The sequence below is a fragment of the Gymnodraco acuticeps genome, unplaced genomic scaffold, assembly GCF_902827175.1.
Source record: "Gymnodraco acuticeps unplaced genomic scaffold, fGymAcu1.1, whole genome shotgun sequence".
NCBI lineage: Eukaryota > Metazoa > Chordata > Actinopteri > Perciformes > Bathydraconidae > Gymnodraco > Gymnodraco acuticeps.
In genome coordinates, this window is record NW_022990391.1 from 1,018,070 (window position 1) to 1,030,857 (window position 12,788).

Below are 12,788 nucleotides of genomic sequence, written 5' to 3' on the forward strand. Positions count from 1 at the left end.
CACAGGAGATGCGAGCGGAGGACTGAGGAGGGGACCGAGGAGAGAGGAGGGGAAGCAGCAGGCGGTTAGAGAACATGAGAACATCCTCTCCCTCTGAGCGTCATTTTAAAGAGACGTCCATTAATGATGACAGGAGGCACAGCAGCCCTCTGTCTGATGGACAGATGTGTTCATGACCACTTATTTATTTACTTTGATTCATTCACAGTGCGGTATAATGAGACAATAACAGGCTGCAGATGAGGACACACACACAAATATATTTATATAAATATATACCAATTCAAGATTCACAAACAAGTATGAGAGCACTTCATAATAACGTACACACAATCAGAGGGACTGGATATATCCCCCCCCCCTCTCTCTGGTCGCTGAAATGGGGAATTGAAATTACGGGCCAAAAGTTGTATTTACAGTATTAAAAAGTAAGCAGAGGACACCAAACCAACTGAGACCCGTCTGTCCGCCGCATCTACGCACTGTACAACACACACACACACACACACAACCACACACACACACACACACACACACACACACACACAACACACACACACACACACACACACACACACACACACACACACACACACACACACACACACACACACACACACACACACACACACACACACACACACACACACACACACACACACACACACACACACACCTATACACACTGTACCACACACACATACAGCTCCTAAAGCATAATCAGGCTACAGCCGTTGTGTATTTTATTATGTGAAGCACTAAATGGTCTTAGAAAAAGATCGACTCTTTGTTTGTAGATATCTACTAAACTACAGCAAATAAAGAGAGTAGGCCTGTTATACTGAGTGATATATATTATACACACTGCTCTGCTTTCTGCACGGACCTCACAGCTGTTCTCACTGTAAACATCGCGTTGCCGTTCAAGCAGTTACTAAAATAATATCCAAGGGATGCATGCAGAGCTGTCATTGGCTGAGATAACTCCGGCCGTGCATCCACCGTTCCCGGAAATGCATCCGCGGAGGAGCCATCAGTGTCTCCTCGGTTAGAGCTCCTCGATGCTCGGTCCTCGAAGTGCATTTATGGCGCGTTTCCACTGCAGCGGGTAGCTCGCTTTAAGCGTGCCGAGCCGTGCGGGGCCCGTTTTTGGTTGCATTTCCACTTGGCCTAGTTTTGGCCCGGGGCTACTTTTTCACCTTTTTTCTGGCCCGACTAAATCGTGGTTCTAGGGCCAGGAACAACCAGGCTGAGTCGGGCTGAGTATGCTAAACTAGAGAGAGAATCGCTGGCAAGGGGGATACAACTACAACACGATGAACATATTTGACCATGATTTAATTGTAATACACGTTTCAAAATGATGCCGAAGTAACAACATACTAATACCGGTTAGTAAAAACCATGAATTAATGCTTTGACAAGTCTGCAGATAGACGGCAGGAGAAAAACCCTTTTAAAATGCGTGTTTTCTAAATGTAGCTTGGCTAAGCTAACGTTATATATGCTCCGACCGTCCACACTCACAACAACGGCCTATACAGACATAAATAAACCAGGGGACTGTATTCGCCATGACACAGGCAGTCTTTGGTTTGTACTTGTTTAACTTTTGTCTAGTTTCTGAACAGATATGAGGAGCTGTGAGCTCTGAGTACTAAGAGCTAACGGCTGTGTTGTTTTTCTGCGGCTCTCATTGAAGACGACGTCACGGCTCCGCCTACACTGCGTTACTATAGTAACTACCCCAGTTCCTAAACTGTAATGGAAGCGCAGCATTAAAGTGAGCCGGGCCTAATAAGGCCTAACCAAACCGAGCGAGGCCGAGCGAGGCCTGCAGTGGAAACGCGCCATTAGAGAAATGAGATGTCCTTCAACATGGCGTGCTGAAATTCATTTCCGGGTCACTACCGGAGGACCGAGGAGTCGAGGAGTCGAGGAGGGGAAATTTGAGTATTGAGAAACCTCTAATGTTGACTTTTCTTTTCTTTGGTCCACTCATTGGCCCATTCCAAAACCGCCCCCTACACCCTACCCCTACACCCTACCCCTCCGTTTGCGCCTTCACACGGAGGGTCCGCCATATTAAGTGCTGTTCCAAACCAACGAGTGTGGAGCGGTGTGGAGGGGGAGTGGGCTATCAAGCCCTCAAACACCGAGTCTGCATCGGTGCTGACTTGAGACCGGTCTCTACCTGACCGGTCTCTACGCTGTGTGTGTCCGTCAGGAAACAAGCTGTTAACAAGTAGTTCCAGCAAACATCCACTGGCACTGATAAACTGCATGTTAACAACCTCATGATGACCTCATATGTTTTTAAATGAGGATCGTACCTGTGTTTAGTCTAGAAAAAGGTATGTGTGCATTTTATTATAAAGTTGTGTATATTTACAGACTGTTGCAAAAACTAAGAAGATTATAAACATCAGGTTTAAAACTAAAAGAGCTTTACAAAAAAGTGACACAATGAAAGATGTTTGGAGTTTTATTTGAGTTATTCATTTACATTTTTTGTCAAAGAGATGCTGATTTGAAACCGTTGTTACATACAGTTACGGCATTTCCTGTTTCTGCCGGAGAGAGGAGAGGCCGTCCCAAAGCTTGCTGCTGTATTTACTCCCTCCATCTGACAGGAGGGAGCCTCGTTGAGCTGCGAGTGTGGCTACAGACGAGTTCACTCCGTCACGGAGTGGTAGGGTCGAGGGAGTGGTTTGGGATTGGGCCATTGTTACAGATGCAGGTTCAAAGGTGAATTAGGTTCAAAGGTGAATTATTGCGTCATCGTTTGTGTCATGACGTAACCGTTTACGTGCCTTCTTATCACCCACACAGCGTTTTACGTCGCTGATTTTCTCCGCAACACCGCTCACAACAACATCAATAGAGGACAGCGTCGGGTAGTTTTTAATTATACGAAGCCAGATTCAATTAAATAACTACTTCTCCAACATTGTACCTTTCTCCAGAGTGCCGTGGTGCATTGTTTATTAATGTGGTTCAGCTGCATTACCGCCCGCTGCAGTGCTGCTCGTCTACCGGAGTTTATTCTCCCGTTAACTCGCGGCAGCGGCCACTGCAAAGTTTTCATTGTCTAACTGTCACACAAGCAGCTGATAAATATCCCCCATCCCCATCAGTGAATGTGTTTTAGTCTGAAAGCTGTTTGGCATCACAACGCTGTTATGAAAGTTTCTCTGGCATTCTACAGGTGATGTTAGCTAATCAGACTATCTTGACTTGTTGCTATCATATTGTGGCATAAGCCGTTTTCTACACGCATATTTTACCGGCGTAGTTTTCGTTATGATTTTACTTGTGATGGCCACATGTAGCCCATGTATTGATTCCATCCGATAACTGCAATAATACAAAACAACAGGAAAACTGGGGTTACGTAATGTAACCCAGCTTCTATGAGTATAGGCGCAGCCCTCTAAGGCTATCGCTATTGGGTAATCCCCACTGCACGTGTGCAGCACTGACAGACTTATTCCACGCCCACCTATGACGTGGGCCCCACCTCCAGGCTCACTTCCGTATAAATAGGAAGTAGGCCTTACAATCCACTCCAACAGCTTTTCTTCAGCTATTCGCGGAACCAGTGGGGCCCGAATCTTAGAGGGCTGCGCCTATACTCATAGAAGCTGGGTTACATTACGTAACCCCAGTTCTATATCGTATAAGGCTTCGCCCTCTAAGGCTATCGCTATTGGGTTAAGGGCGAAGCAGGATGTAGTCTACGCCCCACTGGTTCCGTCCGTTACCAGAAGCACAAAACACACCTACTCAGTTAATAACCCATGTCCATTTCGCCGTGCGTAAATGGAGCATCACCTTCCCAGGGAATATAGCATTAAAAAATGAATATTTCTCCATCAGGGAACGAAGGTAGGCTTACTCGGGCTACCTGTCTTTTATAAAAAGTATCAAGTGAGAGATCGAGTCTCACTTGTTAGGAACGATCAAGAGAGGGGAACAAAAGGCCGCTCTCTAAGTGCCGACAGGCAGGAGAGAGGGCATGCAATTGAAAACCCCCGACATTACTCACTATGACAGGACACTCAGTACTGAATGTGTCAGAGAGGAATGGGAGACATCCCTCAAATAAAAACGAATAAAAGAACAGGGTGAAGACCAAGATGCAGCAATGCAAATGTCTTCCACTGTCATTCCTCCGTGCAACGCCGTAGAAGTTGATATTCTCCTGGTGCTGTGCGCTTTAATGTTTTCCGGCGGATCCAACCCAGAGGAAACATACGCCTGTGACACAGCCTCACACAGCCTCACACAGCCAGTGTGACAGGCGCTGTGCAGATAGAGGCTGCCCTATTGAGTGCTCTCTATAATGCACAAATAGACGCTGGGATTTGCGTAAAGCAGCCGTGCGGGACAGAGGCTTCCTCCTCTGATGTGTGAGGAGGAGGAAAGAAGCCCTCCAAAGTGATCACTCTGGATCTAAACGAGCTTGTGATCACCTTTGGCATAAAAGCCGGGTTAGGGCGCAAAACAGCTGAGCTGCCATCTCCTTGGATCTGGAGACATGACGGAGCCACACAGAGAGCAGACAAATCACTCACCCTTTTAGTTGATGTCAGAGCCAGGAGCAGAGCTACTTTGGCTGACAGAAACTTCAGGGGAACCTGATCTAAAGGTTCAAATGGAGCTTTACTCAGTGCGCGTAACACTAAAGCCAAAACCCATTGAGGCGTCAAAGCGCGTGACACATGTCTGAGTCTCTGCGCTCCCTGTAGAAAACGTTTTGTCAGAGGGTGACTAAACACCGTGCTGACACCAAACTACGTGGCAAGATGAAATGGCAGCAGCATATGTTTCGACCGTGCTATAGGTCAAATTCCTGTCCAGCAACAGCTGGAGGAACGACAGCACGAGGCAGGGGGCCCGTAACGGGGTCCAGGCTTTTCCCTGCACACCAAACGGAACATTGTCCATTTGGCTGTGTAGGATGTGTGTTCCGCAGCTGCGCTGATCGAACACCTCCCTGGCGATTTATGTAGGCCGCCGCTGCTTTGTTGTCTGTTCGAATCAACACATCACATCACATCACATCACCCCTACCCTTATCCACCTTCACTGGCTCCCGGTCAAGTCACGCATCCAGTACAAACTCCTCCTGCTAACTTACAAATCTCTCCACTCCCTAGCCCCTCCATACATCTCTGACCTCCTTCAGCCCTACACCCCCTCTCGTCACCTGCGGTCCTCTGACAAAGGGCTGCTCTCCATCCAGCGCTCCAAGCTGAAAACATTTGGCAACAGAGCCTTCAGTGTCGCAGCCCCCACCCTCTGGAATTCTCTCCCCTGTGCAATCAGGAATGCAGACACTCTGGACACCTTCAAAAAACACCTCAAACACCATCTGTTCACTCAGGCCTTTGGCCTCAACTAATATACAGTACTCAGCAACCTGTTCCTGTTTTTGTTTTCTTCAGCCTATGTCTCTTTATTATTACTTTTTGTTTTGTTACTTCCCATTGTAAAGCGTCCTTGGGTTTCGTGAAAGGCGCTATATAAATTGAAATTATTATTATTATTATTATTATGTTGATTGTACAGCAACGGGACGAAGTGCTGGAGCACTTTCCATATAGTAATTCCAGCACGTTTATATGGAGAGACATGTGACCCGGCCACTGTCCCCCCACTGCCTGCGACATGCACGTTCCTCAGCCTGCGAGAGATGCGTCTGTGAACACTGTGGTGTGTGACGTCACTCTGCTCAGGGGCACCCCCACTGACGTGGAGATTTTTCCAGTGGGTTCAATCCAAACCCACGGAAGGAGGAATGCACACCATGCGTCTCCTCTGACGCACGGGGTCGATACGCAGGCAAATAGACCACCTCTGGAGTCTCCTCACTGTGAAGGAGACCCAGGGGGATCACCACGTGACCAGCTGATATCCTGCCTAACAGCTGCCTCACAGAGAGGGCCGTCACCGCCCCGCCAATAGGTTTTTAAAGACAGCCGGTTTATGCAGCGAGCCATGCTGCCTATAACCGACAGGTCAGGGGCAGCCGGCTTAACCGGTGAGCCTTGCTGCTTATTATTATCCATCTGTCCATCGAACACGCGCGTCGCCACTCTGAGTAATACTCTGAGAGCGCACGACCTGCTCTGGATGTGCTGTGGTTGTCATGGTGACGAGCCACGTCAGAGCCCTCGCCGCCGTTGCCCGTGAAGCAACCCAAGAGGGGCCCGGAACGAAAAGGCTGCGAGGGGGCCTCCACACCCTGCATCTCACACCGGCTCTCATCCTGTCTTTGTTTAGGAGAAGGCTCGTAAACTGGACATTGAGGCACGTTCACGCTCAAACCTGCTGAGGAATGAGCGGAGGTGTGTGCAGTGCTATTCACACAGTGCGTAATAACAGCTCTGGGCTCATTACGACCGTGTGTAGTAGGCACATCTGGGACAGAGGAAAAACCGTGCTGCCTGCTAACCGACAGGTTAACAGCTGCACCGGAGGAGAGCTGTCACTTTCTCCATTCTCTGCTATGAGAGTCGCGCTCTCATGCGGGCTGAGTTCAATTCCACTCCCAGTTAAATGTCTGGGAGGGAAGAGGACAGCTCTTCTTCCAGTTGATAATGAAACCCAGGCTTGACAGATGAGATACGAACTGTATCGTCTGAAAAACCGCTTCTTCCCTGGAGCGAGCCAGCCACAGCCGGTCGTCCAGGCAAAATAACCCTCATCACCATTCTGAGTAGCTGCTCCAACCGTCTCCACCCACTTTGAAAAAAGTGTTTTTTAGGTAAGTGTTTTTTATAAGTGTGTGGTCGCGTTCTAGTCACTTTGCTCAGCGCTACTGCTTGTTACAACTTGTATTCGCCGATCTTGCCGGGTTGCCGAGTGGGGCCAGCTGAGAGAATAGACCAGACTCCAGCAAAGGTAAATTGTGTCTAGAGTGCGCCATCTAGTGGGATCAACTGAAATGTCGGGTATTGCAGGAAAAAGGCAAAATGAATGCGGTCTTTACTATAATTTGGACAATTTTGTACCAATCCAGCGGGCCGGATCCAAAAGCCCAATGGACCGTAGGCCTATATGGCCCGCGGGCCTTAGTTTGCCCATGCCTGCTATAGCCTGTTTTAAATTGAAGTTGTCTGAGGTCCTTACCACCAGCTGCTCTTGCAGTAATAAGTAGTGCACCTTACTGTCCCAAATGTGCACAATGTAGTGGCTGTGTTATGTGTAAGAACGTGTAAGGTTGCTGCCTTCTTGGCCAGGTCAGCATTGTAAATGAGATTTTTTTCTCAATGTTTTCATCTGGTTAAATAAAGGTTAAATATAATAAAATAATAATAAAAAATCCCTCCGCGTACCACTAGCGGGAGCTGGCGTACCACCAGTGGTGCGTGTACCACAGGTTGAGAACCACTGTTCTAGATGACAGCTGTGTATTAGCCACCAATACAAACATATTTGTTCTTAAATGTTCTCTGTCTGGATATTACTATTATACTGGTATAACTACTACAAGTACTTCTTTCTTATCCTGTAAGGCACCTTTTGTTTAGCTCTACTCTGTTAGGTTCAGACTGTTTTTTCTACAACAACACAACATATGTTTTCTCACCCCTCCCGTCTGAAGCTCAGAGTTCCTGTTCTCCCAGTAAAAGTCAGCACACCAGTTCCACCAGTGAGGCTGTCCCTCCCCCAACCCTGTCCCAGAACCGGTCTTTCTCTCTGCCTCCGGGCCATGCTGTGTGCTGTTTCATGGATGGTGGGGTGGGGCTATATGACATGGGGGCCAAGAAGTGGGACTTCCTACGAGACTTGGTATTCTATAACCTTCTTTGTAAACGTAACAGCTTACACATGCTTACATATGACTGAGTGAACAGAATCAAACCGTGTTGTGTTGTTTCCAGGGGCATGTAGAGACTATCTTTGACTGTAAGTTTAAGCCAGACGACCCCAACCTGCTGGCCACTGCTAGCTTTGATGGAACCATCAAAATCTGGGACACAAACACTCTGACAGCAGTTTACACCTCGCCTGGCAACGAAGGAGTGGTATACTCACTGTCCTGGGCTCCAGGTAGATACACTCCACACACACATACAGAATCCAATCTGATGTTAGCAGCCCACAAAACACATGCACAAACATGTCAGGTGACATCACTGTGTGTGCACTACAGCTTTGTAACCTCGAGTTTGGCACTTGGCCGTTGTTGCCTTTTGGAACCAAAAGTGACCGAGAGGGTCAAAGTACAACTGAATGCTGAACAAGATTTACTAAATAAATGCCATAATCCTGAATCATGCTGTAATGAAGGAGACTTCATCTGGGTTGAGATCAACTATTTAGGAAAAGATTCACTGAGAAGTCTCACAGTCTTTTATACAATCAATGTTTTTTTTACCAATGGAGTCACCCCTGCTGGCCATGTGTTGCTTTACTTTCCAGACTCAGAGGTTGCCCCTTGTTCCCATCCCAACAGTTTAGTAAAGTGCATCATCTGTGTCTAATGTGAAATGTGGTGACCTTTGTGTTTTGAAGGAGATCTGAACTGCATAGCAGGCGCAACGTCTCGTAATGGAGCGTTCATCTGGGACGTCAGGAAAGGAAAGATCATCACTCGCTTTAATGAGGTTACTGTGACTTCAAAAATGACTTCAAGCTGAGTCCCTGTAGCATTAGTGTATGGAAAAAGGACAGTGTACCACTACGCTCAACAGGTTACAGTATTGCTGCTGTCTTCTCCTTTTCTTCTACTGACACTCTGAAAAGGGTTGTTTCCATACCAGCTAGAGAGTTTGCTCTCTAATTGCGCTTTTCCACTGCAGCACGTAGCACAGTTTAAGCGGGCCGGGCCAAACCAGGCCCGCTTTTTTTTGCTTTTCCACTAGGGGTAGTACTCAGGGCTTTTTTCTGGCCCTCCAAAATCGAGGTTCTTACCGGGCCAACAACTGGGCTGAATATGCTAAACCAGTGACGTAAACACTCTCGACTGCTGAATGGTCAGAGAGAATCGCTGGCAAGGGGGCTACAACTACAATAAGATGAACATATTTGACCGTGATTTCATTGTAATACGCGTTTCAAAATGATGCCGAAGTAACAACATACTGATACTTGTCTGCAGACAGACGGCAGGCGAAAACCTTTTAAAATGCGTGTTTTCTAAATGGAGCTTGGCTAAGCTAACGTTGTATATGCTCCGACCGTCCACACTCACAACAACGGCCTATACAGACATAAATAAACCAGCGACTGTATTCGCCATGACACAGGCAGTCTGTGGTTTGTACTTGTTTAACTTTTGTCTAGTTTCTGAACAGATATGAGGAGCTGTGAGCTCTGAGTGCTAACAGCTAACGGCTGAGGTTTTGGTTTTGTGGTTCACATTGAAGATGACGTCACGGCAGTTTTACGCAGCTTCGCTCCGCCCGCCGAACAGCCGATCGGCCCGCCTACACTGCGTTACTATAGTTACTACCCCTGTTACTAAACTGTGATGGGAACACAGCTTAAAGGGAGCCTGGCCTACCAAGGCCTAACCATACCGTACTAAGCCGTGCTAGGTGCTGCAGTTGAAATGCGCCAGTAGTGATTAGTCTATCCTTGCCAACAATTATTTTGTGAAACATGTAACTTCAACTTATTAAGATGATGGTATTATGGTGTGCGCATTGACAACCTCTGTGTCCTCCTTCAGCATGGTAAGAATGGTATATTCTGCATATCATGGAGCCATAAGGACTCCAAGAGGATTGCTACCTGTAGTGGAGATGGATTCTGGTAAGTCCTCATCCTCCCTGTTCCGGCTAAAGTTTGTTCTATTGCCAATATATATATATATATATATATATATATATATATATATATCTGTCCTTCATATAAAGGTTTACATATTGTGTATTGTTTTGAAAACAGTATCATCCGGACCATCGATGGTAAAATCCTCCATAAGTACAAACATCCTGCTGCGGTGTTTGGGTGTGACTGGAGCCAGAACAACAAGTAGGACATCAATCCACAGCCGCCTTACTTGGGGGGGGGGGGGATCATGCATTCTCCATGTTATTAGATCTAATAATCTTTTCTTTACTGCTTTGAATCATTTCAACAGTTTAAATACAGCTGGACCTGACATACATCAAATGAAAAACCAACTTCTTTTCAACGATTAAAACATAGTGACAAGATATTACTAGTTAAACAAAGCAGGATTATATAAAAAAGAAGCCCAATCAAAGTAAAGCATGTAGAGACTCTACATATATGTAGTGTCTCTATTCTCCTCTCATACCTACTCTCATACCAAACAGTCACACTGAACAGCTGGGGTGAACAGCTGATGTCACTGTAAAATCCGACCACTGTCTACACCATGTCTATAGAAATGTTGTAGCACATTATTACTGTCAGAAATGGAAGGTGTTAAGTCACCGTCTGGATGTTTCACAATTCCCCCTGCCTGTCTCTCCCCTGCAGGGACATGATCGCTACAGGCTGTGAGGATAAAAATGTCCGTGTGTACTACCTGGCCACCAGCTCCGACCAGCCTCTGAAGGTCTTCACTGGACACCTCGCCAAAGTCTTCCATGTGCGCTGGTCTCCACTCAGAGAGGGAATACTGTGTTCTGGATCAGATGATGGGTGAGTACACACACAGAGCTACGGGAAATAAGAACAGGTATTGTTTTTTCTTGAATAATATGGACATTTTATGAAGAATCGTTCTTGCTGCTGCATCAAATGATAATTTGCAAAAAAAGGAATACAATTTGAATATTAAACCTAAAATACAAAGTTTAATGTGTGAACTACAAAATGCTACTCTTAGGATATCTTATTATTTTTTTTTTTACAGCCACCAAGTTATTTTATAATTGTTCCGTTATTGGAGATGTTTAGCACAGCAAGTCAACAGGCCTTTATTTTGTATTATGATTTTTTAATAAACACACACATTCAGGATCCAACATGTATTCACGGCATTTATTAAAAGTACAGTCATATGTAAATAAACCTGCAATTTACATAGTAAAGTAAACAAGCATAACATATTCAAAAATGAAATCTAAATAAAATCATGTAACAAAGTGTGTGTGTGTGTGTGTGTGTGTGTGGCCTAGCATTACTATACTTGTGGGGATCTAAATCTGTTTACACAGTCACGTGTGGGGACTGGCTTCCCTCATGGGGACAAAATGGAGGTCCCCATGAGGGGAATCATTCATTTTAGGGTGAAGACTTGGTTAGGGTTAGGAATGTGTTGGTTATGGATGTAAGTCAATGTAATGCGTGTGTGTGTGTGTGTGTGTGTGTGTGTGTGTGTGTGTGTGTGTGTGTGTGTGTGTGTGTGTGTGTGTGTGTGCAGGACTGTCCGTATATGGGACTACACACAGGACGCCTGTATCAACGTGCTGAGTGGGCACACAGCTCCGGTCAGAGGCTTGTTGTGGAACACTGAGGTTCCGTACCTCCTCATTTCAGGTAGCGTCACTAACATTGTTTATAATAATCTTCTTTTAAACCGACTGATTTGTAATCAATATGTTGTCATTGTGTATGTGTGTTCAGTTCTAGAACCTCCCTAAAGTGCAATGTAGAATTTGACAGGGGAAAAAGTAGCTGATGAATTACAATGATTTAAAAATGTCAACATCATGGCTCCTACTTTCAATCATTTTAAAGGCAGGAGCCATGGCTCTTCAGTAGCATAGATTGGCAGCCCTACAGAATATAAATGCTCCTACTTATGAGCCGACACATTCACTTTTGTATGTGTTTACCTCCTGTTTAAATAAAACAATGATGGCACAATAGGAGAATGTCTTAATGATTCGCTAAAGCCAGCTGACATTTCATTTGTTGCATCCATAATAATACATAGCTAAAATGGCTGATTTTACGTTGACAAAAGTCCATTCACCTGACCAACAAATGACATTAACTTTTGATATGGCTTTGAAGTGCCTCTGTGTTTAAACTGTGTGATGTACTTTACATTTCACAGTGATGGGACTGCACTGTCAGAGTAGTTGTTCTTTACAGTGTGAAATGTTGTTTTATTTTGTAGGGTCTTGGGATTATACGATCAGAGTGTGGGACACTAGAGATGGAACATGTTTAGATACAGTCTACGACCACGGAGCTGATGTGTACGGTAAGACTGAACCCCCCCCGCTATAATAATGGGATGAAAACTGCCAGTTTCACGGAAGTCAGGCCATTCAAATGAGATATGGAATGCTGTACTCAAGGCTTATAATCGCTTTTAATTTGACAGAGATTTGATTTAGTTTTAGCTTTGACTTTTAAATTAAATGTTAGTTTGAGTTATTTATGAGTGTGTTTGCTAGGTTAAGTTTAGTTGTAGTCTTTATATATTTATTTTGTTTCTGTGATTCAATACTAACGGGATTGACTGAATTATTTTATATACTGTATGAGTCAAAAAACTAAAATGTATTTATATGATTGTCTTTTTAAATATATAATATAATGTATTTATTCAGTTTTAGATGATCTGTAATAGTATCCCTGCTGTAGCCTCAAATGTTGTGAGACGGGTTTAGAAAGTTTAATATTGCAGTCACGAGTGCCGACATTATGTTTTGAAACGTGTGTGTGTGTGCAGGTTTAACATGTCATCAGAGCCGCCCCTTCACCATGGCGAGCTGCAGCAGGGACAGCACGGTGCGGCTGTGGTCCCTCGCCCCCCTGGTGGCCCCTCTGCTGCTGAACATCCTCACAGAGCAGCCCTGGGACAGGATCAACGGGAGCACAGGTCAGACTCCGCCCTGCAGGAC

At 45.5% G+C, this 12,788-nt stretch overlaps 1 protein-coding gene across 2 annotated transcripts in view; it reads left to right on the forward strand.

Moving 5' to 3' along the window:
• Nucleotides 1-12,788, forward strand: part of wdr17 (WD repeat domain 17) — a 37,489-nt gene that overhangs the window by 8,042 nt on the left and 16,659 nt on the right. For both annotated transcript variants that reach the window (XR_004569815.1, XM_034224482.1), the window contains exons 8-16: nucleotides 7,613-7,800; nucleotides 7,893-8,061; nucleotides 8,527-8,618; nucleotides 9,686-9,768; nucleotides 9,904-9,990; nucleotides 10,465-10,629; nucleotides 11,354-11,469; nucleotides 12,056-12,142; nucleotides 12,617-12,766. Coding sequence is in view for 1 of the 2 variants with exons in the window: in XM_034224482.1 (XP_034080373.1) it covers nucleotides 7,613-7,800; nucleotides 7,893-8,061; nucleotides 8,527-8,618; nucleotides 9,686-9,768; nucleotides 9,904-9,990; nucleotides 10,465-10,629; nucleotides 11,354-11,469; nucleotides 12,056-12,142; nucleotides 12,617-12,766 (1,137 nt within the window). In the remaining variant the exon portion in view is untranslated. The remainder of the gene's footprint in view (nucleotides 1-7,612; nucleotides 7,801-7,892; nucleotides 8,062-8,526; nucleotides 8,619-9,685; nucleotides 9,769-9,903; nucleotides 9,991-10,464; nucleotides 10,630-11,353; nucleotides 11,470-12,055; nucleotides 12,143-12,616; nucleotides 12,767-12,788) is intronic.